This window comes from Eschrichtius robustus, chromosome 4 (assembly GCF_028021215.1).
Source record: "Eschrichtius robustus isolate mEscRob2 chromosome 4, mEscRob2.pri, whole genome shotgun sequence".
Lineage (NCBI taxonomy): Eukaryota > Metazoa > Chordata > Mammalia > Artiodactyla > Eschrichtiidae > Eschrichtius > Eschrichtius robustus.
The window spans coordinates 70,780,411-70,806,133 of NC_090827.1; the positions used below are offsets into that span (position 1 = coordinate 70,780,411).

The 25,723-nt window shown below is 31.9% G+C and overlaps 1 protein-coding gene across 6 annotated transcripts in view; it reads right to left on the bottom strand.

The window, feature by feature from the left end:
- Nucleotides 1–269: 269 nt before the first annotated feature.
- Nucleotides 270–25,723, bottom strand: part of ADGRL3 (adhesion G protein-coupled receptor L3) — a 563,136-nt gene continuing 537,682 nt past the window's right edge. For 5 of the 6 annotated variants that reach the window (XM_068542874.1, XM_068542873.1, XM_068542871.1 and 2 more), the window contains one exon: nucleotides 270–1,795. In XM_068542874.1, coding sequence (XP_068398975.1) covers nucleotides 996–1,795 — 800 coding nt within the window. In that variant the 3' untranslated portion in view covers nucleotides 270–995. Of the gene's footprint in view, nucleotides 1,796–3,730; nucleotides 3,749–8,332; nucleotides 8,462–25,723 lie in introns of all 6 variants that reach the window. The other variant, XM_068542875.1, reaches the window with a different exon arrangement.

Here is a 25,723-nt window from a genome sequence, read left to right on the forward strand (position 1 = left end):
TTTTGTAAAAAATAATTTGTTTGCATTACTAGAAAATGATTCTTATAAAGTGATAGCTTCATTTATTTATTTATTTATTTTTTGCCATGTGAAATTTTAAAGAAAAAAAAGGCAAAAAAAAAAAAAAAAGAACAAAAGAAAGAAAGAAAGAAAAAAGAAAATGAAGAAAGAAAGAAGAAAGGAAGGAAACTTTGCTCTCTTACTGGTAGACAAACTTGCAAGACCAGCACGAAAGAAAAAGAAAATTTCTTTTTTTTCCACTACATTAACAGGACTCAAATTCTGGAAGAACAGAAAGCAGACTACATGTGCAATGCTAGTATCTGTACATTACATAGAATTGTTCAAATTTTTTTTCTGCCATTAGTTTTATCATCAGTTAATACAGCAAATCATAAAATATGCATTTAGCATATAATTCTAGAATTCCCCTCCATTTCATTATCGATTTTGTTGTTTTATTTTGTACACCTCAGCTATTCCCGCTGTGGTGAATTCAGGCTGTGAGCGACTAAAAACCACTATGTGATAGTTTGCTTTGATTTTATGTTTGTGCAGCACTCCAATCTAGATGCAGCATTGTTACTAATTTCAAACAAGTGTTCTGGCCTTTCAAAAAATCAGGTCCTTGTAATTATAGTAACAGAGCATCAGAGATGTTAGAACAAACACAACATAATTCAACAAGGCCACAATGAGCGCCATTTTCTTCAAATCTCGTTCATTAACATAATGAAGTCTCCATCTGAGGGGGGAAGGACAGGAAAGAAGCTGGCACAGGGGAATTTCAGCAATTATCTTTCTCCCCTGGGCTGACCTAAAAAAATCCCAGTTTAAAAAGAAAAAAGAAAAAAAAAGAAGTCTGAGAGTTTGTGTTTGTCGTTTAAGAACAGCATAAAGATTTAGGAGTACACACATTATTACCACTGCTTATATCAACTCAGAACAGTCAACCAGGTGTTAGCAGTTTTGTTGGCTTAAATTTCTGTCATCTTCTATAGGCTAGTGACCAAATGAGCAGGTCCTTTTGAACTCCCCTCTGGAGGGGTCCCATCTTTGTTTGGAGGAACTATAAATCCATCACTGCTACCGCGACCTAGCTGGTAGTAGGTATGCAGCTGATGGATGTGGTTTCTGGAGCCTAGGTTTGGCATGCTTTTGTAGTAAACATCTTCGGCATCACCACATTTGGCCGGTGGGGGTTCGGTCTGGGTGCTGGTGGTAACGCTCTCTGCGGCAGGCACACCAGCCAGTGCCGGCATGCTGGTGTAGAGAGAGTCCCTATGGGGTGACTGGAGATCTTCTGTGTGCTCGTTGGTTAGCAAAGGGAAAAAGCTCTCACTGTGGTCTTGGGGGATCCGCCTTCTGGTGTAATGATGTGGCTGGTGGTTCTCTGTGGAGTAAACTCTTGGGGGCAGCAAAGGAGCATCAGATTCCTCATGAATAAGTTCTAGGCCCAGACTCTCCTCATGGTTAAAGGAGGTGGCATCATCCAGGACAATGGCATCGTCTTCACTCCCACTGCCCAGGTTATTCACCAGCTTGTTCATCAGATTCCTGTTCTGTTCGCTGGAGCGCTCATGGTTATTCAGGTAAGACGGGATATAGTTGGAAGTGAGTTCCTTCAGAATCTTTTTCTCTAGGGCGGTCTCGTTATGGTTATAGCCACGGTCTATGATTTGCACACAGTTGCTCAAGTATTCGCCACTGGCAATGCTGTAACTATTGCCATGGTTACCATTCAGTGGTAGAGTATCCATGACACTTGTATCCCTGGCATTGTTCAGAAGCCCCTCTGAAAAAGATTACAAAACATCATGACATTTATATCCGATTGGCCATAGAACACACACACAAACAGAAAAGCAAAAACACCCGACTATGAAGTATGTATAAATTGCTAGCAATTTTAATTAAGTATAAAATGTTTGGAAATAAAAAAATATTAAATCTATATGTACATATCTATATGTATATGTATACTTGGACTATTGATAGAAATCTTATAAACAGACAAGAAGTATTTAAAGTAAATCTTTAAAAGAATTTTTAAAAACCCTATAAATTTGCAATTTCCACACAAACATTGTTTGACAGTATTTGAAACATATTTGGTTATGACTTAGGGAAAAAAAACGCAAAATTTTGCTGTAGTCATTCATAGCTTTCAATTTATACACACCAAAGTCAATCCAATAATTCATTACCTTTAATTTTATGTGCTGTCTTAACATTGCAATAGGTATAAAATTAACATAATTCATGTGTGGTACTTTGAATATACTGGTCAAAGTAAAAGATTCAAGCAGTTTCTAATAATCTGATATGTAATTTATAAGATTGAAAATAATCCCTATACACAAAACTACAAAAGGATTATGTTAAATTTGTCAGAATGATATAGTCATGAAATAATGCCTAGTCAAATAAATGGCACTTCAAAATAATTTGCACATAGGAACTTTCAAAACAAAAATATTTGGATTTACTTTCCAATTTTTTTTTCTGCTATAAGTACTTTGGTTACTATTATATATTAATCCATTAGTAATTGTTTAGGGTCATTAGATAATTCTACAAAAGACTGTAAAGACATGGGGGATCTGATTCCTAAAAACGCAGTGTCAGTATTGAAGGTTCCATTTCATAACGAGTGATGACTTTGTGTGCATATTAAACTTTGGGTTTAAAAGAGATTAAATGTCTTATTCTGGGAAGAAACAGCTGCAGTGAAATAAATTTGACCACATGCTTCTTCAAGGTTTTTGCATTTTCTTGAACAGAAATCCAAGGGTCTATAATAGTTCCATAAATCTCTCCGAATGCAACCACAAAAGAAAATAAAACACAAACATTTAACGAATACTGCTAAATAATAAGGCGTATTTCTTTGTAGAACAATTAATTGAAGAATTCTATTAAATTTGTCAAAACATCACTAACTTGTGAAAATATAGCATTCATTCTATATCTGTGATGCAGTTATGTTTACCAAAACTGAACTAGTTCATTACTTGTTTAAATAAAGTATCCCAAATATAACAATTTTTATATGGACTTCTGATGCATACTCTGTATTCAAGTAACACAGTTTTCAAAAATAGCAATGCATTAAATACATTAAAAAAGCAGCCATCACAGACATAGGGTGAAGCGATTTATTTTCATGTTATAAGATATCTTGTAGACAAATCCACAATGTTAAGAAAAAATAAAAGTAAATGCTTTTTAAAGGGCCATATGTGATGGGTGATTGTTGCTGCAGAGGCTGCTATGGTAGGCTTGATGGTTATGGTTGAGCAACTGATGCATTGAAACATGTGTTTATTATTTCTGTTGTCAATGCATTGGGTATGGCTTGAAAACAGCCATAGTTAAATAAACTGGGTATGTTGCATGTGACATGTATTTGTATGATGGAATGTAGTAATGAAAATTAAAAGTTTATGAATTACTTAGCAAAAATAAATGCTTAATTTAAAAACAATTTAACTCACACAAACATTACATGAGACTTAACAACTATGTTATGTGACACAATAAAAGAATCAGACAACAAAAGCGTCTAATCTCTATTAACATATATTTATATAAGTTGATTCATAGGTTCTTTAGTTTTTAAATTGTGAGATGAACTGTTTTTAATAACTACATCATCTATATGTGATGCAATAAAAGTGAACTAAAAAAAATTACATTTGATATGCAATGTTTAGCTTTACTCCCATACTTGTCTCTCTGTAGGGCTCTAAACGACAGCATGAAGAAAAGGAAAGAAAAAACAACAAGTAAGCTTACAGCGACAGTAGAAGAAACATGAGTAAAAAGCAAATTGATGATATGCAGAAAAAAGAGTCAAAGGAAATAGTTCCACTGCCCCAAAATTCATGAGTCTGTGTTACATGGTTTATCATAATTAAAAATACTGAAATGTTAGTCAGAAAATAAGAAACCCCCATAATACATGCTAATGAGTCTTTAATAAGCGTTTCTGCAGTTCATAAATTTCAAACAAATACACACTTATTTTAAAGTTAAAATTATCACACCAACCAAAGAGAGTAAAATCTTGAGGGCAAGCTATGACTATTTCCACAACTATAATTCAGTATTATGTATATGTGTGTGTGTATAGGTTAGGACATACTTGCTTCTAAGGAATGTCATTTAACTTTAAAATTTTTCAGTAAGATTATAAATAAATTCTTTCGTTTATATACAGAGAAAAATACCACAGTTTGAACTTTTCATAATTGTGTTTTCTCTTATGTATCTTCTCTTTTCATGTACAAAGGTTATTCTTCTCCCACTGTACCCATACAAATGCTTTTTATCATTTGTAAATTATACTGATCGATACTGTCATTTCTGGAGCTCATATTCAAAAGTTGTATAACTATGGAGAAAGAAAAAGGTTAAATGCAACCATTATTCTGTATCAAGAAAATGTGAGGGGGAAAAAATACCACCAATCAATGTCAGGTTTTCTTCTGGATTGTTGCACAATCATATGCAATCTAACATTTTAAAAGTTAATCCTTTAAGAACAATAGTAGCAAAATTATTAAAAAAAGAAAACCGTCATATTTTAATCCTGTCAAAAAACCTGCTCTTGCTGATTTTGTTTATAAGAAGGTTAAATCATCACAAAATAAAAACCAGCAAAGTCATTGGGCTATATCATTTCAAGAGATTCCAACTTGTTATAATTTAGCCGTTGCTTTAGAGATACTGTTTTTGTACTTTAAAAAGTCGATTTGCTTCTCAGCAAAAGACCAACAATATTTCAAAATGCAGAGAAAATTTCTTTTAAAGTTTCAAAACACATTTAGAAAAAGAATTGGAAATAAAAAGCCAAACTAGTATTGCAACAGATGGAAATTGCTAGTAGGCTCATTATGGCTCCTTCCGTAAATGATAACATTTTAGAACTGGAAAGCACATAAGAGATAATTGAAGTTCAGCTCCTGCTTTTTAAGATGAGGAAGCTTCAACCACAAGAGACTGAGCCTTATCTAACACCACTTCTGCTAACCGTCGCAGAACTGGGATCATAATGGGAATCTTCTAGATTGACTCTGTGCACTACTACCTCCTTCTCTTCACATCCGCCTTAGGCTTTGAAAGCTATAACAGAATATTTATTTATATACTTTATACCATAACCTTGTATTCTTGACAACTATAATGTATTCTTCACTATATTTTATCCTAAAGATATGTTTTTCTTTAAAGTTTTAGAATTGAATTAAATTACTTTAAAATGTAAATTAACTTGTAAAAGCATGACTTCTCCATATTACATTTTGTTGACAGGTTAATCTATAATGAGATTTATCTAACAAAAACTAAATTCTCCAATACTGACAAGAAGATAATGGTCCAGAAATACTATGCATGAAGTTTTAAATATTTCCACAGATAGAATCTGAATCTAATATAACAAAATTATATTATTCATCTTTATTCCTAACTCTATATGCATTAGTAATACTGTAACATATCTTTACATATTTTAAATAAAGGCATCACAAACAAAAACGGATACTTTAAATCTGAATGCGTCTTTGCTTGGATGGCATTGGTACAACAGAATTAAAGGACCAACAGAACAGAACCAAGTGGTAATTCAACATAAACCACTCCAGTACATACCGAGCCACCTATATTTCATGTAAGATTTCACCTTGCCAGTAAGAATATAAGTGCATTCATCTGAAAGCATAAGATTAGTAGCAATATGACAATCACCAAGTTTTTCGTTCAGTGGTAAAAAAATTATTTTAAGCACTACCCTAGTTTCTTAACATCTCAAAAATATTAAAACATAAAGTAGTTGAACAATTCCATTTCTGACTCTGAAAACCAATAATAAAATTATTTACTTTTGTTTTTAAGAAAAGTCAGTAGAATTTAATTTACTGGCATAAACATCAAATCCATTCCGAAGAATCCTTTGTGTATTTTTTGATAATCTTAATAGCAATATTCAGTAGTAGGCTCGATAGGAATAAAACTTTGGATTTATATGGTATTATTTTAAATTTTGTCGTGAGAATTTCACTTTGATAGTGTTTATAATAGTGTTCCATCCTTAGAAAAATCTCCTAACTTAGGATACCAGGAGTAAAATAAGACAAGAAGGCAGATACTGAATTAAGGAAAACATACAGATTAATGATTGTTAGTTTTTCATTATTTAAGACATTAGAAATTATATCTGAATAATCAAAAAAGCAAAACAAAATATGATCTAAATTATTACTTATTTTAAAACAATTTCCAACAACTCTTTGCATAAGGTGAATAATGTAGAATAGATTTAATATGCAAATATGGTGTAAATCTTCATTTAACATCTTTCAAAACTTATTAATATGTCAGAACAATTTACAATACTCTAAGGACACATTTATGTCATTTAGCCCAATGAAAATAAAGAGAAAAACCCGAACAAGACTCTATAAGGTCTGCAAAATTGTTCTGACAAACCACATTTAGTGCATTATGTAATATATACATCACTGAGTGCTACAATGAAATAGGGACATTGACAAATGGTAGACAATGTAAAGGGGGACAACCATGAAGAAACTTTCTCCTACTGATAGCACTGAGGTTGCTTTACTAGAAAATGGAGGACTAAAAGAAGCCAGATTAATTGCCTTCAAGTATTTAAAGGATTGCCACAGACAGCAGAAAAATGCTCTGCTCATCTTTGTTCTAGAAGGCAAACCTAAGCATCACGGCCAGAGGCAAATTTCGACTTGGTGGAAAGAAAAAATATTTATAACGAATGGAGCATTTCAACAATTGAATATATAAAATCCTGAGGTAGGAAGGGCCTCATTAGAGGAAATACTTAAGCACAGGTTGACAGAACATCCACAATGTGGTAAAGAGGATTCAATGAGTTCTATCTATTCTTTTGATTCTAAGTCTATGATTCTTAGGTGTAGGCCCTTAAGAAACTGGATAAAACTGACAGTTTGCTTAATTATTTAATCCTATTGGAAAACAACTTGACTATTCCTGAAGTCACTTCTGACTTACTGGCTTTGGTATTTTTGAAATAATTTAAAATTATCCTTCGTATCTGACAAGGTGTCACCTGGGAAACTCAGATGGTTTTAGACACCCAATGACCATGTTGCAACAAACATGCTTTTCTGGAATAAGCATGCACACCAAGTTTTTCACACTCATGCCACTAATCTTTTACCTCTGACTGACAAGGAAAACACACACACACACACACACACACACACACACACACACACAAAGATTCCCAAAGAGGATAATAGAAATTTTATTCAAGATTGTCTGGGAAAAATTTAAAATATTGCTAATCTGTCTCATGCAACTTGAAGGAACCACTGAAGTCTCTTTGTTATTGTGAATTTTCTTTCAAATATAATTTTAAATAGGTGTATCACTGACTAAAATTTTTCTTTTATGACACTTTTACTTGAATAAGTTTTTCCTGTGGTCACTTTATTTATGATATGAATATTTTTAATTTCTTGTGCCCCAATACATTTTTTAGCTTAGAAAAGGTAAAAAGTCACATAAAAATGCTTACATTGTAAGTGGTTTTAAAGAGATTCATGCTTATGTGTTTGAGATACAATTAAATTTTTAAATCATTTAAAGTTGGAGGATATACAGAGGAACCATATTCAAAATCCTTGTTTTTAACATGCAGCCACAGTAGAAAAAGCATTTCATGACCTTCCTGAGCCAGTTCATAGAGGGAATATCAAGCTATGGTAGAACCTGATCTGCTACTGTTCAATTCACTGTTCTTTCCACCACAGTTTATTTCAGTGTTTTCCATGGAGTTGATCTAAGTGCTTTCATCAGTGGTGATGTTTGTGCCTAGAGTGTGCGTCATGGTTATACCATGTTATACAGAGTAAGATTACTTTCTTGATCTTAAGATTGCTGAATCAAGCCTTCCTTTATCTTACTTACCTTAGGCAAATATCTCATTTCTTAAAATGAATACATAGGTATTTAATATAGAAATCAATCAACAACAAGAAAAGCACTGACAAATCACAATACATTTTACAACATTACAGAGAAACAAACACATATTGATGAATCAAGCATTTGTTTATCAGAAGGAAGGAATCCATTTCTTACTAAGGAAAACCTAAGGAAAATGGAAAATAAAAGCACCAAGAGGGGTGGAAGGCAAAAAGAGTCTGTGTGTCTGCTTCCAAAAGAAAGAAAAGGCAGGAGGAAAGAAAGAAAAATAGAATGTGGCCATAAAAGCTACATAAACTGGGACTCTCACTTGAAAAAATTAAGATAAACTCCAGCACACCTTGTGCGTTGTACATGCTGACAGAAGGGTTGTTACAGACCGCCGGTTCCCCAAGCAATGTATTATAGGGATTGTTAGTACCATGCGGACGAAGCAGAGCATTGCTTATAAGATGATTAGCCATGGCTCCTGGAGCAGCCCCATAGAAAGACAGAGAAAAAAAAAAAGGTCAATCAGGCAAATGTGTTTGAAAAAAAGGAAAGGAAACATTTAGAATGACAACAGTTGATATAGTCCTGATTACAGGCAGGCAGCTAGTTCGACTCAAAAATATATGCCACTAAAGCACACGTTTCCAACAAGGCACATATCCAACTCAATGGGAAAGAAATTAAATGATTTACAATGTTGATTAAGCCACATTTAGGGTCTTCTCTTTCCCAGAGTGTAAGCAAAAATATATTCCCATGCTTGCTAAAAATGGAAAAATTTTTAAAAAAAGCAAAATATTGTCTTCCATATAAACAAAACATATAACACAAAACAAAAGCTGAAAGAAAAGTTTAAAACACAGAAAGAAAAGTTAAAATTAAACAAAACATTCCCTCAATCACGGAAACCATTGGGTTGTTTTCAATGAAATAATAAAAGGCAACATTTATGATAAAACACTCATTTGGAGAGCAGCTGTTGACACAACAGAAGATTTTGACATTACTTAAAATTCTATGAAGAAGAATTCTTTAAATTGAAATAAACTAAAATGCAATCACACTTATTAGTACACCATAGTAAGCATACTAATTAGGTGAACTTACAAATCTGATAAAATGATCATAAGGATATTATTTTTAAATATTTTAAATAAAATATTAACTTCATGGTATCAAGCAATATATATAATTCCATTTTCCATTTTCCAACTGGTTGTTTGGACTTTGGCATAGCAAAGCAACAAAGTTAAACTCTTTCATCTCTTTATGAACAGACATACTTAATCTCTAACATACTGTCAGTATGCATTACAACCTCCCACCCTCAAGAGTCATTTAACCAAAAAAGCAAAAAATTGAGAATGACAGTTTTATTAAATATAATTAGGCCATGTATGGAAATGATAGGCAGAATGTATATTTATGTTAGATGATAAAGAAAAGAAAAATGAAGAAAGAAAAACACAAATTATATAAGGATAGGTTGAAAACACAGGTATATATTAATTTAAATATATATATTAGAGAATAGAAATATATAGAACAGGAGAAAATACTTGCAAACAAATTTACAAATATTTGCAATCCAACAAAGGACTAGTATCTGGGATATATGGGACTTTGGACAACTCCCAAAAGTCAACAGTAAAAAACAATCAACAAGAAACAAAACCAAAAACAATCCAATTAGAAAATGGGCCAAAAGTATAAACAGACATTTTATGGAAGAGGGTATACAGGTGGCAAACAAGCTCATAATGAGAAAAGAACTGTTATTAGTCATTAGGAAAATACAGGTTAAAACCATAATGAGATATTACTACACACTTAAAAATGGTGGTGACAAAAATGCTGGCATGGATGAAGAGAAACTGGATCACTCATATTTTGCTGGTGGGAATGTAAAATAGTACAGCTACTCTGAAAAACAGTTTGCAAGTTTCTTATAAAACTATGCAACATGCAATTACCATACCACCCAGGAATTGTACTCTTGAACATTTATCCCAGAGAACTGGAAATTTATGTTCACACAAAAACCTACAGATGAATGGTCTTGGCAGCTTTATTTGTAATAGCCCATAATGGGAAAGAGCCCAGATGTCCTTCAACTGGTGAATGGTTAAACAATCTGTGGCACATCCATACCATGGAACACTACTCAGGAATAAAAAGGAACAACTATCAATACACATAATGACCTGGATGAATTTCTAGAGAATTATACTGGGTAAAAGAGACAATTCAAAAACTGAATGATTCCATAAATACATATATTCTTGAAATGACAAAATTATAGAAATGGAGAACAGATTAGTGGTTTCCAGGGTTTAAAAATGCAAACGGGAGGGAGGTGGGTATGGTAATAAAAGGGCAGCATGAGGCATCCTTGAGGTGATGGAATGACTCTGTATCTTGGCTATGGTGGTGGATACACAAACTTACTCTTGTGATAGAATTGCAGTGAACTAAACACACACACACACACACAAATACAATTAAATACAAGTAAAAGAGAAGAAATCTGAACAAAATTGGAGGACTGCTTCAATGTCAGTGTCCTGGCTGTGACACTGTAGTACAGTTTTACAAGATATTACTGAGGGAAACTGGGCAAAAGGTACATAATCTCTGTATCATTTCATACAACTGCAAGTGAATCTACAACTATCTCAAAATAAAAAGTAATCTATATTGAATGAATATGACAAGAACATTCAGTCACTCATAGAAATGTTAAAAAAATGAAAAGGGAAAACTTGGCCATGGCAGTTTTAATTTTTTCTTAATCATAGCTCTTTGTTATATAGTAAATTACCAGTCAAATAAATATTTTAACCTCAAAATTGGGAAAGTGAATTATTGATTTAAAGGACAATAAAGCTTGTCTGATCGCTAGAGGTAGAAAGTTTCAGTTTTATCAGGAAATAAGCCATATGTTTGCATCCTACACATTCTGCAAAGAACTAGCATAGAACTAGCACAGAAGTATTCTATGTGCTCGATGAATATTTGCTGAAATTGTACTTCATATACATTTAGATGTCTTTACACAGTGAGATGACAGATCTTCAATTTATCATATAATGGGCATATCAGGTTATTATTTCCCATTGATGAATTAAATACATGGTATATTAGTATGAAAAGCTAAAAAGAGTTGGCTACAGTGCCTTTCAGATAAGAAATGGGATACTGTTAATCTCAAACATGGATATTGTTGATGTTACACAAATTTAAGATTAATTGTTTGAGACAGGATTTGGTCTGCCCAACATTTTTAGAAAGCAAACTACCTGTAAATTGTATCTGCTACCTAATATTTATTATTGCAGCCTTTTCTCAAGTAAAAAGGAAAGTTAGTTTTCTAACACAAGTAGCTGTCTTCTAAAGTTACTCTAAATAAGCATTGAAATAAAAAAAGAAAGGTGTAAGCAACTTAAAATGAACTAGGGTAACTTAAAAATATAAAATTGCTCAAACTTTTTACACTTCCTTATAGATCAAATAAGGGTAAGATCTTTATGCCTGGGACTTAGATGTACATCTCTACACATTCCCCTTTATTCCTACACATTATGTAATTTAAACTAACTGGAAAACAAACAGTAGGCTGGAAAGATGGCTCGTCACTTTTTTCCCTGGCTTCATATAGCTTATAAAAGAAAATATTCCTTTTTTTTACCTGCTGATGTAAAAGAAGATGATCTGCTTAAAAGTTCTCATCAGAAGAAAAAAAACTGTAATTTTGTATGGTGATGAATGTGTACTAGACTCATGTGGTGACCATTTCATAATATGTACAAGTATTCAATTGTTATACACCTGAAACTAGTATAATGTTATATGTCAATTTACCTGAATTCAAAAACTAATAAATAAATGATAAAAGAATGTAATTTAAAAAAAGATGATCTATACGTTAGAATAAGGAAACAATTGAGTTGGGAAGAATCAAGCATAAGCAAGAAGCAGGTGACTCAATATTTTGGTTTCTGTTTAGCATTCAGTTTACAAAAAAAGCTAATAATGTGAGAATAAAAAAAGTTTAATCATACAAAAATGGAGCTCCATAATGGAATTCTAACAAAGCTATCACAATTTGTATAGATAATCTATCTGGTTCTAGTTTTCTTAGCATAAAGTTCCTTTTCAGTTTTTCTTAGTGTTTTCCTAATTTTTGAATGTACTTTAAATTTAAAGCACTTATATCAGTGAAATCTACTAATATAGGAAGACTGAATTTTAAAGTTCACTTATTTATCATCAATTCCTGCTGAGCTAGAAAGGCAAGCAACAATAGCAGAAAAGGATTGGTATACAGCTGTATTATGACACAATGTTGGTGAAATGGAACAGTATTCAGTCTCCGCCACATGGCTTTGGTAGCGTGCTTCCTCAAATCCGGGTTCAACACAGAATCTGTTACTAATCTACAGCCCTAATGAGTGACATGATTGGAGATCTACCTGCTGTTAAATCTAAAACTACACAAACATTTATTTAAAAAATTTAAAACTTAAAAATAAAATCAGTTTTTTCTTTATCCTTGGTATTAAGGACATTTTTTCCTGACAGAAAAAGAAACACTATTTATATTAAGTTGCTTTTTAACTATCGCTCATTTTTATACTTCATGCACCATTTAAAACTAATATAATATCACTGAAACTGATTTAGTCCTGAAAGTGGAGAGTTATAACACAAGTGAGGGCTCAGTCACAGGAATTACAGAGCAGGATGTAAAGTTTGGTGATTAATTTTTTGCAAAGAATATAAGGTTATGGGTAAGCTCTATGAGTTTGCTAGTTTGAAAGGATGAGGGAGATGTCTGAATAACTGAACAATTATCCCTCATTTGATTCACCTAGTGTAAGAAGTTAATAATTTTTAATGGACACTCACAGCTTGCTGTGACCTCAAGAGGCCATTTTTCCTGTTGGCATGCCAAACAAGTGCAATTTTCCTAGAAAGTGTTGCCTACAGTACCCACCCACATTTAGGCACTTCAGTTATACTTTTGAAAGGTAGCACCGACTGTGCTAAAAAAACCTGCTTCTTGCCAATGCCTAGATCTTTTCCTAAAAACCTGCACAGAACCTGTTTTTCCTTCATCTTTTATGTGCAGTTACTTTTGTCTTTTCTCTGTAGCTGCACTGCATTTCACTTGTCTTTGCCCAAGTCTATTCTGTTTGCTTCTAGCTGCTTCTCCAATTTAATAGGGTCACTTTGAATTCTGATACTATTTTCCAAGGTTCTGTCCATCCTGCCTCTTTCTCTAACCTCCAACTAACTTCTGATTTGTAAACTTCCCTTCTAATAGCTGTGAAATTGCTGAAGACTTCCAAGAAAATCAGTGTTTACAGACCATCTGTCACTGTTTTTCAGCTGAAAAGTTAAGCTTACTGGTTAGCCAGTTTGAAAACACAAATACGTTGATGCTGGGAGGTAGTTACAGCCTATGTATGTGAAAAGCATGTTTATGTGCTAATTTCACTGGAATGTACACCCCAGGAAAACAGGGAATACATAGGGTTTTTGTTTTTTCACTGCTCTATACCGCATGTCTAGGATAGTTCTTAGAGCTCAATAAATATTTCCTTAATTAAAGAAAAAATTTATGTGAAATTCATGGCATCCTGAAAATATGAAAACTAAAACAAGTCATTTTATCAATTATGAGTAGTTTTATATTTTGAGTAAATTTTTGAAGAGTGCCATTTGTCTAATTTCTAATGTGATTTATTTCCTTCTAATACTACACCAGTGGCCATAATACTGAAACTTTTAAAGCAAAGATAAACATCCATATAATTATTTGGAAATAGAAAATGCTACCTGAATACTAACTGCAGATATTAATTAGAGGGGAAAGAAACAGTACAACCTGCCATGACTCAAAAAGCTAAATAGGGTAAAACAGCTCAAGGTGGCTGTGAAAAATAGCTGTTCTTTAATTCTCTGAGTCCTTAAATCCTGGCTACAGTCTAGTCATACCTGCATATTTGCTATCAGAAACAAGGGTCAGCTCTTTCATAAAACCATGGAAAAGGAATTACCATTGAATTTCTACATATGTGAATCATTAACAAGGCTATCAACAGAAGACCAAGCACAAAATCTTTATTTCTGGTGAAAGCATGATAGAAAGCAAAAGAGGATTTTCATATTCCACACTGAAAAACTTAGGCAAGTTTTTCTGATGATTTTTTGTAAGACCGTAAGTTACTGAAAAAAGACTAAGTTCAAAATCACAGATAATCATTTTAAGAAGAGTTTTTTTAACTTTATACCTGAAGACTGAGGTTTTGATATAAAAGTTTTTAAATGAGTGAAATGTGAATGGAATAATGAGTACACTCTTTTCAAATGTGTAGTTTTTAACCACAAAACTGCTACATTTCTTTCCTTATGAAAATAAAATAGGTGTTTTGACATTGGGAGGCCCTGAATGACAGCACTGCCTAGGCCAGTTCAATGTGAACATGTAATTGAGGACTGAAGCTCCAAGGCAGATCTGCCTGCTTTGAAATTGTGAAGTAAAGAACAGATCTGAAACAAGATGACAGTTGGATCTCACTTGAATCTATATTATATCATTCAGAAACATAATTCAAACAACGTTTCTTCTTGACAGCAGGCTAACAAAAGTATACTGAACAGCTCAAAATAACTTGAACTATCACTCTGCTTGCCCCTCACACTTCATTTTTTAAAAAATGTAGTTACAGTCTTATTTTTATCATATTGAATGGGCAAAGTTTTATAAATTAAGACCTTGGTGATCTAATGAACCAACTGAATACAACCATTCTGTAATAGTCACATACCAATATACATCAATTTTCAAATTTTTATGTATAAACATATAACATGGTAAATGTTCTGTTTGTTTTATTTCAATAAAATAGTTTTACCTGGATGATTCTTTCTTTCTTAATGTACCTCATCCTCTACTTAATTCCCTCGTGGTTCTCTCTCCTTTGGTTTGACATATTTTTCTTTTATGAAGTCATTTTCATTATATATATCGACTGATGCATACAAGTCAGAGTTATACACAAAGCAGAGTTACTACTGAGTGATGACTTTGTGCTTTTGTTTTCAGACATTAATTTTGGCCCAAAGCAGAGATTTCATTTTGTACAAGTAAAAATAATTTCACTAATGATGGTATTTTCTATAGAATTAGAATACTAACTTCAGTGTAAGGCAAGGAATCTTTCACCAGGAGATGGTATCTATGAAGTTGTGAAACCCTTAAAATTGTATGTAAAATGCTTTTGGTGTATGTTTGTGTGCTCCGTTGTGCATACACATGCCTGCACTTCTTTCCGGTGAAAGGGTCCTGAGGCTTTTACTTCCTTTTCAATATTTAAGAAAAGTGGTATACAGGAAAAAAGACATGTCTCTTTCTTGGGCGAGTGACCTATAATATAAACAAGAAAACTGGAAAAAATGATTCAGAATACCCAAAACATATCTTATGTATGTAAGTATCACCTAATCAATTGCAGTATAACATAATGGAGAAAGGTTATAGTCCAGAATTTACAATGGAATAAGATTTTAATCTTATCTAATCTACTATCATCGCTCAATATGTAAAGGAACGCAGGTCCAGAGATGTTCATAATTTATTCAAGGTCACACATGACTCTGGTAGTTTTTCTTAAACATATTTATATCAGTGATTTTCAAACATTTTTTAGCACCCTCTCCCAAAAATATGTTTCAATAAAATTTTATTAGGAGCCTTATAGGAGTGCATTATTTTTTTATAATATGCTTTTCTGTAATATTCAATTATTTTATTTTCATATTCACATATTAATTCACATAACATAAATAAACAAAACTAAAAGTAAATAGATAAAAGAGACTTCTAGAACTGTGGAGAACTGATTCAATAGGCATTTTCTATTTTAAATATTTTGTTTCCTATTTTTTGCTTTTCTATGTAACAAAACAATATCAGCACACATGCAATCTACAGAAAGACAGTGTAAGCAATGATTAGTTCAATTTTAAAGGGCTACTTTATAAAATAGAGACAGCCATATTAATCAAGACCAAGTTGTTTATAATAACAAACAAAGCTAAAATAATCTGCCTACTATCCTTAAAAGTTATACAAGTTTTAAAGCCATAGAAACCATAATTTTATATTTTTTACTGTTTTTATTCAAACAATTAATGAAATTACAAAGTGTCAAAGAAATGTTTTATTGAAAGCCAAAATCTCTTTCATCATTTTTTTCTAAAGTCATAAATTGAAGAGCTGACATCTTGATTTATCACACTGTGCACTTTTAATAGCCAACAAGTTAGCTATTAAATTTTAATCAACCTGCCTATTAAATTTCTTTCAAATGGTTCAGGGATACTTCAGCTTCTTTTAATAGCTAATTCATTCACTGGGAATCTATTAATATGGATTTCAATGACATGTCTTCTCCAGAGTACAGATTGGGTCATTGTCAGTTCAGTATAAAATGAAATATTCTGAATGTAGAGGTGTTGCCTCTATTTCAATATGTAAATTCAAAGCTTTAGAGTTGGGAACCCTAGAAATTACATATTCTGTTCTCCCTTATTTTGCACTAATTGGCTTTATACATGTCTTCTTCATCAGATACATGGGTTTTTCTACAATAAACATTTAGAAGTCAAATTCCTGGGTCATATGTGGTCCACATTTTCATTTTACAACATATTGCCACAATGCTGTCAAATATGTATGTATCAATTCACACTTCCCATAAGCAGTGTATATTTCTTAAATTCTTGCTAGGACATGGTATTGTCAGGCTGACATTTTGCCAATTTGATAGAGTATGAAGTATCTCATATTACTGTTATACTTTGCATTTTCCTGATTACCAGAGAGATGGAATAATTTTTCATATATTTATTGGTTGTAAAGGTTTCTTATTCTGTGAATTGCCTGTTCTTATCTTCTGCCCACATACATACTAGGTTGTTGAACTCTATTTATTGATTTGTAGGCATTCTTTACACAATATATGCATTAACATTTTGTTTTTTATATGTATTGTTTACACCTCCTTCCAGTAGCTCACCTGTTTTGAGTACTGTTTAAATTTTGAGATAGGACTCTTATCTGTCTTTTTCTTATAATTTATGATCTTTGTTATTTTGTCTTTAAGCACTCCTTTAACCTAAAATCTAAAATATATTTTCTTCCAAAAGCTCTAAAGTATTATTTTATGTATATACTTTTTTTTTTTTTGCCCTGAAATTCAACACAACCTGGTTGTATTGCAATGAAGAAACTGATACCATTAGATATTCATTGCTGTTTTTTATTGAAAAAGAAGCTTCTCAGAGATCTTATGTTTTCTGACTGCTCTAGCCAACAGTGGTAGGCTTGGAAATCATAATTCTTGGCGAATCTTTGCTTTACAGTATAGGAAGTGGCTGATTTGCAAGTAGAAATGATGAACCTATACTACTCAGTCATTCATCTTTAAAACTCATTTTTTGTGGTCAAAGTCATGTATTTCTGTGTGCTTTGAACTTGGACATTTTGAATACATTGGCATAGTACTCAAAACAAAGAATACTGAGCCCAAAGATAATGGGTCAAGTATGCTTAACCACAGGTAAAGTAGCAGTAAATTCCATTTCTTTTTAGTAAGAAGGTAGTGTATAGTATGTGGTATGTAGTCATTCCCACAGCTATGTTTATTTGTAAATCACACACTGCTTTACATTTTATTTGTAAATTCACACTGCTTGTGAATTTCTGATGAATAAAACAAACCTCAGAACAAAGGAAAGTATAACTATTTAACAATACAAAATAATTTACCAATTTGAAGAAAATATGACTTTTCATATATTTCTCTGCCCTATATTGGCATACTTTCTTATATTGTGCAAATTATACAAATTCGTATGCAGAAAGTCTATACCAGCTAAAACCTGAATTTTATATTTGGAAATTTATTTGAAAAAAAAGCATGTGAGAGAAAAGTAGATATGAATTAAAACAAGATATCTATGAATAAAGAGATTCTTGATTATGTTGTTCAGAGAAGGCTTATTTTGTCATATAATCATAACCAGCTCTGTTCTGTTTAGACTGAGACTGTTTCAGGAAACATATTGTTTCTATTTTTCTACATCAAGACTAACTGTCTTCCCTCAATCTGTATATCCTCTTAAATCTTTCTTAGTTCTGCAGTGATTTTCTGGGGTTATAAATTACTATTTATGAATGTGATGGGTAACTTGTTTTAGTTTTTAAAGCACCCACATTCCTTATAATAATAAATTATGAGAAAAGCCTATTATGAAGATTACAGGAGAGCCTATTACATAAACACTTATTTTTAAATGGCATGCAGCATATAAGGCTGAACTATATAAAGTGCAAGCCCCAGTATGCAATAAACAGGGGCTATCTTGGATAATACACAATAATTGGTATTTAAGTATCTTTTTTTTCTAATAAGACCTTCTTATGCTAAACATATATCCCATTTCCATATTTTAATTTTTCATGTAAATGAACTAACTTCTATTTACTTTCAAATAGCAGATATAGGTTAATATAATCTATTTCTTAGAAAAACTAATCTGAACAAGTGATGACTTTAGTTAACTTTGGATATTATATACCGCATTTATATCATCACAATTTTATGCTTATAATACAGTAGGAGTATTTTTCCAGATGAGAGGTACAGTCTAGTTTTGTTTGCTTTTAAATTTTGAATTATAAGGCATTTCATAGTTTTTAAAAAACTGGAATTAGCACATAAAAGTAATACAAAGTTTAATTTATAACATTATCACTACCTATTTGAAGTCAACTCAAATAAATTTCCTATCTGTTCTAGGCATTATTATATTGCCCTGACAGAGGACACAGTTTCAAGGAATATCAAATTCAGGAGTACGGAGATTTGGGAAAGTTATATCTTTGGTTCTATTACTAAATGATTATAGGCAGAAGCTATTTACCAGATTTTTTAAACACAGTCTTTGCTCTGACTAAAATATTCATCCTTTTACTGAAATATAAGAAATTAAAAATTAAAGATAAAAGGATTCTACTAATAAAATATCTTGAGATTTTTGGTATTTGAGAACTTCCAGGAGAAAAAAATGATTACAAAATTCTTGCAATCTAAGTCCTACAACTGAACAGTTATGTATAGTAATTCAGCATATTCGATATCAAATAGTTTTGTAAAAAAATGTTATTGGTCAATCCATCTCCCCATATATTCACAATATTTTAAAGCTTCTCTTTCCCTGAGTAAATAGGATGAATGAATCCACTCTAAAGAATTGTACTTAGAACAAAATAAAGTGGAAAGAAATGAATAGTACATCAAGGAAATTAAGAAATAAAGATGTGAATAATTGCGCTTTAAGAATATCTTATTTCCATGAGGTGATAAAAATCATTCTGAAATACATTCTTGGAAGCTTAATTCTAATCTTCAGCAAGCTTCATGTAAAACTGTCATCATAAGAAAATAACGAAAATTTTTATTATTGTAAGTAGGACTGTGTGGTCAGAAAGCCCCCGTTTGGAATTTAGATTGTGTTCTTTATCAGCCATGTGATTTTGGACAAATTGCCAAAAAACCCAGGTTCTTCATGGATATAAAGATAATGGATAATAAATAATGAACAGTGTAAAACAGGTAAATGATAGTTACACACACTAAAGGAGAAATCCCAACTTCACCAAGACTATAAAGAGGCACATTGTGTTCTATCAGAGAAAAGAATACCACTAATTTCTGAAGATAAGTTGTAGTATTCACATTTAGTTCTCAAAAAAGATACTGTTTTCTAAAAAAAATTACATCCTCAGCAACTTATACAAAACAGTAATATTTTAAAACCAATTGGAAATGTTCTATAGCACCATATTTAGAAGTTATCAAGGTAACCCACTGTGGCTTGTCTGATTTATAACAAAGAGGTAAGAGATACTGCTAAGTATATATAAAGGCAGTAAGATAATAAACCATAAAAATGAGAAATCTACTCTACATAAATAACCCCTTTGTGAAGGGATCTTTGAAAACTATAATAATAATAATAATAATAATAATAATAAAACCATTTTTAATATTGTGTAGCTGGCTGTGAGAGGCTGGATGATTTCAAGGATTCTGAACAAAGAGACAAAGTTAAGAGCAAAACATAAGAAGGACTCACTGGGCATGCATTTTAAAAGTTTTTCTTTTTCAGTTCCTGCTAACAACTTATAGAAAGAACATTTGCCCCAGATTGACTAGAGATCAATATTTAATATATTCCATTTTACAATGAAAAGTTCATTCTGAAAGTTATTCGGTCTCCTAGAGTTAGGAATCAGGGTATTAGTAGTATTGTTTAGTTATCTATTTGATGCAGCATCTCACTTTTTAAAATCTGTACCTATTTTGCTTTTGTATATTAAACTGATTTTTCCTGAAACAGAAGGTATCCTTATTTTATTGTACATTTTCTGATTATTGAGGACACATACAAAGGAAAGAAATTAACACAGAAATCACTGTTGCCTCATTTACAATCAAGAATATAAAGGTCAAAAAATACTAGATATAAATATAATGGTGAATCTCAAATGAAAAATTTCTCCATGCCATGGGACACTTATTATATTTGTGCTCAGATCATTGTAATACTTTCTCAAAACAAAAAATAATTTGTTATATAGCCTAGTCTGATTTGTTAGCTATGCAAGAAGTGCTCTTAGGCATATGATTAACTGTTTCTGCACATTTGACAAATGTCAGCTTATATTAGAATCTGGTTAATATTTAAAACAAATGATTTTATAATCCTTCAAAACAGCAAGGCTTTTGGGCAATATGACATTTTATGCATATAAGCCAAATTATATTTACTAACATTAATAAAATGGAGTGAATGAGTATGCATGTTCACCCTAGTAGCTTTAATTTATAGAAATCATTAATTGCGGTGAACACCACTTTTCATTTGTATTTTTCTTTAAAAACATAAAAACAAAATATGTTTAGTAGCCTGAATATTAATGAGACAGCAGGTGATTTATTGTGAAGTTTCATCCGTGCCAGTGACCAACCTCCTGGGAAAGACAATACAGGCTCTGAGAAGATATGAGTTTAAAAAGGGAATGAGTCACATCCTTACTGTGCTACATAACTGGTTATTTGGCAGGCCTGTCTAACTAGTGTTCTCTAAACCTCTGAAGGGTGGGAGGGCTTGGAGGAAAGAGAAGGCAGTGCTTGTTTATATCATTATCTAAGGTAGGGAGAAGAAATATTTTACCTTTATTTCCTCATTGCTAAAATATAGTTACAAATCAAAAATGGAAAGTACAACTATGCAGATGTAATTTGCATTTAATTTCTAATTTAAAAGAGATAATTCAGTTTTATTAGTTTATTTCCTTTTGTTAGCATCAAGGGGAGCACCATTTTAGGTAAATTATTTCTTTTACTTGACATTCAGGTAACTACCTCATTCCTCCCACCTATTATTAGAAAATACAAAGTAAAAGAAACCTTTGGTAGTGAATGATGAATTTTAATAACATTATTGAGAGCACTGGCAAGGACCAGTTTTCATTTGTTAGAAAATATAAGTGAACTTCTGAATAGAATAATAATAGTACTTATTATGTCCCTGGCATGTTGTAAGCAATTAACACATATTAACTCAGTCCTCTCAAAGTCCCTATGAAGTGGGTACTGTTTATATCCCTATTACATAGACACTGAGAAGTTAAGCAATTTACCCAAAGTCGCTGGGTTAAAACTCCTTACTCAAAACTTCGATGCAAAAAACAACTACAGATTAGACATTCTTCTGCCATATAACACTTAAATCTGGCTTAAATAAATATAGCTTTACTGGTCTGATCTCCATGAATAAAAATCTATACTGCATTAACTTGTGTGGGAGGTTGATAAGATGGAGAATGGGAGGTAGGGGAAATAAAAACCCACAATACAGGCCAAGTCATTGTTGCAGAAGGAGAAATGCCTTTTTGCTAATTCTGCCACTCAGATGTGGCACATTTTTGCAATCCACAGCTGGGAGGGGGCCACCTTTTGGTAATTCATATAGCAATACCATACTGGTAGCAGCTACCTAGCAAACCTTGATTTTAAACTGAAATTTCTGATGTCAATTCAACTTATTAAAAAAAAGAAAATGGGAAATGCAATTATATTATCCATGATGATAAAGCCTAGTAAAATCTCATTTCAGAAAAATCCCAATTTCCACATAAATCTACAGAAAGAGTGGAAATGTGTAACAATTAACTGAACTACCAGAGAAATTTCTCCCCAAATGCTTCATTTTTGGATCAAACTCAAGTTTCATAGGTATTGCTAATCTAAATCGCTCAGAATGCTGTTTGGCTAGCAGAGATTGTGGGTAGGGGATACAGGTGAAAAAGATTACCTTAGCTGCAAATCGTTTCTACTACTATCAGGAACTTAGAGCTACCAGAAATTTGGATTAGAGTTCTATTGGCCTGGGAGGAGCTTGGGGATTGAGGACTGACTTCGAGGTATGTGCAAATTGTATATATTTAAATGAACAAATGAATAAACCCTCCTGTGGGGTTTGTGAAACTTGGGTTTGGATAAGAGTTAACTTTCCTTGAAACTCTCTGTAATCAACCATCACCTTAGGGCTCTCAAAAAGCTCCTTCTACCTGTGTATACAGCGGCATCGGTGAAGTTAACTCGATGGTAACCCTGGAGTGTTGGGTATTGCCCTCAAGAAATTCTGGCTTCATATGAGTGTGTAGCATTGTAGCCAACAAGTCAGCAGAAGAAAAATTTTTGAAAATGTATAGAGAACACCTGGAAAACATTTTCATAAATATATTCAAAGGACAATGTAATGAAAGTTTTTAAAGAGATGAGGTGACCAAATAACAAAATCCCAAAGAGAATATATAAGAATGATTACATAAATTGAAAATTATCAACAAATGTTCCAAGGTCTTGCTTGATTCCAAGGAGTAAAATCCCAATAGTAATCAAATTTATCACACTGGGAAATCTGGACAGGTAAACTGATACATAGGATGTAACAAGCTGGTTCAAGAACAGAATATTAGAGATGATTTGAAAAAATAAAAACCATTGAGAAAGATTTCTGCACTGCATGGTAGATGCTTTATTCTTAATGAATCCCAAAGATGATAATGATGGATTCTTGTTTGGAAGAATAGGTGATAAGACATACAGAATTTTAAAATAATTATTCTTTTGATGAATTGAGCAGTGGTATGAATAGGAAAGAAAACCTGAAGTGAAAATAGGACTAATTTTTAGACAACTTCTTGTAGTTTTCAAAGGTCAGAAGTATTCTAAAGGCAAACATAAGAGATTTAATATATCTAAGTTAGAAAGAAAGGAAAATGGAGTTGGAATTTAAAAAAAAAATTGCAGCTGTAAGAAACTAAGAATGAATGGGAAGTTAGAATACTGTACATGAAGATGTAAAAATGCAGTGCCTAACATTTTATTTTAATAATAGGGAATACAATTTTTTGAATAAATAGATGTGAATAATTATGTTGCTGAGGTGACTGAAGTGTTTATCTGGAAAGGTGAATCTTGGATGCCACCTACCTAAACATGATACACACGCCTGAATGCAGGGAGGATAGGACCCTGGGAAATAAGACAAGATTAAAGAAGGAAGTTAAAGACTAGCTTCAGAGATATAATATGAAGAAATAAAATTTTAAAATACTGCACTCATCTAAGATAAAACATAATGAGATGAGAATAAAACGAGGAGTTTCTGACTAGGGGAACTAGGAAATTAATATAGGAGATCAGGAAGATCACTATGATGTCTACCACCATTAAAGTCACTGAGTGAAAGGAAGAATATATATCCTGAAGGAAAAGATCACTGCATGAACATACAAGTCATAAATTCAATTTAACCCCCTCCCCAAGGCCATCATCAAAGTAACTTATTGGATGTCACAAGAAATTTTATACCCTTTCTTCAATAACTTTAAGAAATATCTTTTAAAGCTAAAGATTTTAAAAACAGATTTAAACATATAATCAGACAATATAAAATATTATTTTCTTTAAATATATTTCAAATTGACCTAGTCATCCTCATAGCACATATTCCAAGTTGAACTTTCTGAGAAGGAACTAAAAAGGGCACAGCAATGCTATATAATGTGATTGACCTTAAAAATCAAGGTCATAAAAATTATGCATTTAAAATAATTTTTAATAAAGCTGAATACCTTACTATCTTTATACAAATTTAGATCATAATGCTAAAACAAATAGTTATTTTACATATTTTATCTGTCTTCACATTAGGCAAATAAACAGTGCATCATTAAAATTAAATCTCATCTTTTGTTTAAATGACACTTATCCTATGGTTGCTGTGACCATTAGATGCAAGATACTTCTAATAATAAATCTTATTAATAAGGATAGTTTTCTTAAAGGCACATACTGTAAATTTTCTATGTATTATTTCTATGTATTATTTAAAGTGAAAAGAAAAATCTGTCACTATGAAAGCAAATTTGTTCCTAAACTTTGGAGGCATGTGTAAGTAATTTGTTCTCTGTGGTTTAGGAAGTATGTCAGAAAGTTAAAAGTATTCATATTTAAATTTTCACAAACTAACCAGTAAAACTAAACTTAAAATGAGAAGAATACTTGAGAGATATTATGTAAAATAAACTAAAAGTGAAACAAAATAAAAGGTAATTGTTTTATTTTAATGTATTTTCTTCATATTTGGAGGAATATTTGCACTCACTGTTTTAACTTAAGCAAAAGTGATGTAGAAAATTTAATATCATTACTAGGTTATAGTTACTATATCACTACCACAAATAAAAGTATGTAAATCAATCAAGATTAAATATAATATGGATGAATCCCTATATCGAATTCAACCTAGACACTACTTGTTGTAACTTCTTTTATATAAATACGATGCAACTTACTTGAGTAAAAGTAATTAACAGCACAGCATCTGAATCTTTCTTAATCATAAACCATAATTATTAAATTATTTGTTTCTAAGTAGCATTTAATATAACAGAAAGCTCACAGAAACAGGTTTAAAACAAACAAATAATTCTAGCTTGGAGGCTAAAAAAAAATAACAATGTCAATCATAAAAATAACCACTGAATATATGCATAAAAAAATGTCTCTTTTAGGACAGTGCAATTAGAATGTGCTCATAGAAGCGCCACCCCCCAGATAAAAGTGTATTCTAAAGATTTCCCAGTACAGACTGTAGTGTACTCTAGCTCTCCACAAACATTATATCTACTCATTTTTACTGCAGTCAATTTAATTTTAATCACACACACACACACACAGTGGGGAGGGGGAGAAGAGGGTGAAAGAGAGAGACAGAGGCAATAAAAACATCAACCACAAACAAAATAGTAGATTAAGGGAACTTCATTTTCAAAATCAAAATGATACCCCAGAAGCATTTTAACCAGAAGCACATACACACCAAAAAAATCATTTTATATATATATAAAATTTATATATAGTGGGTTTTTTCTTCTGTATCTTTAAGTATCCAATATTATCTGGACACATCTTTTTGATATTAAGATTAGGTGGGATTTTTCCCCAAATACACAGGTTGCCTTAAGTATGTATTAGAGAGTATAATTTTACTTCCACAAAGACTATGAAATTGCTCTATACGTGGGATA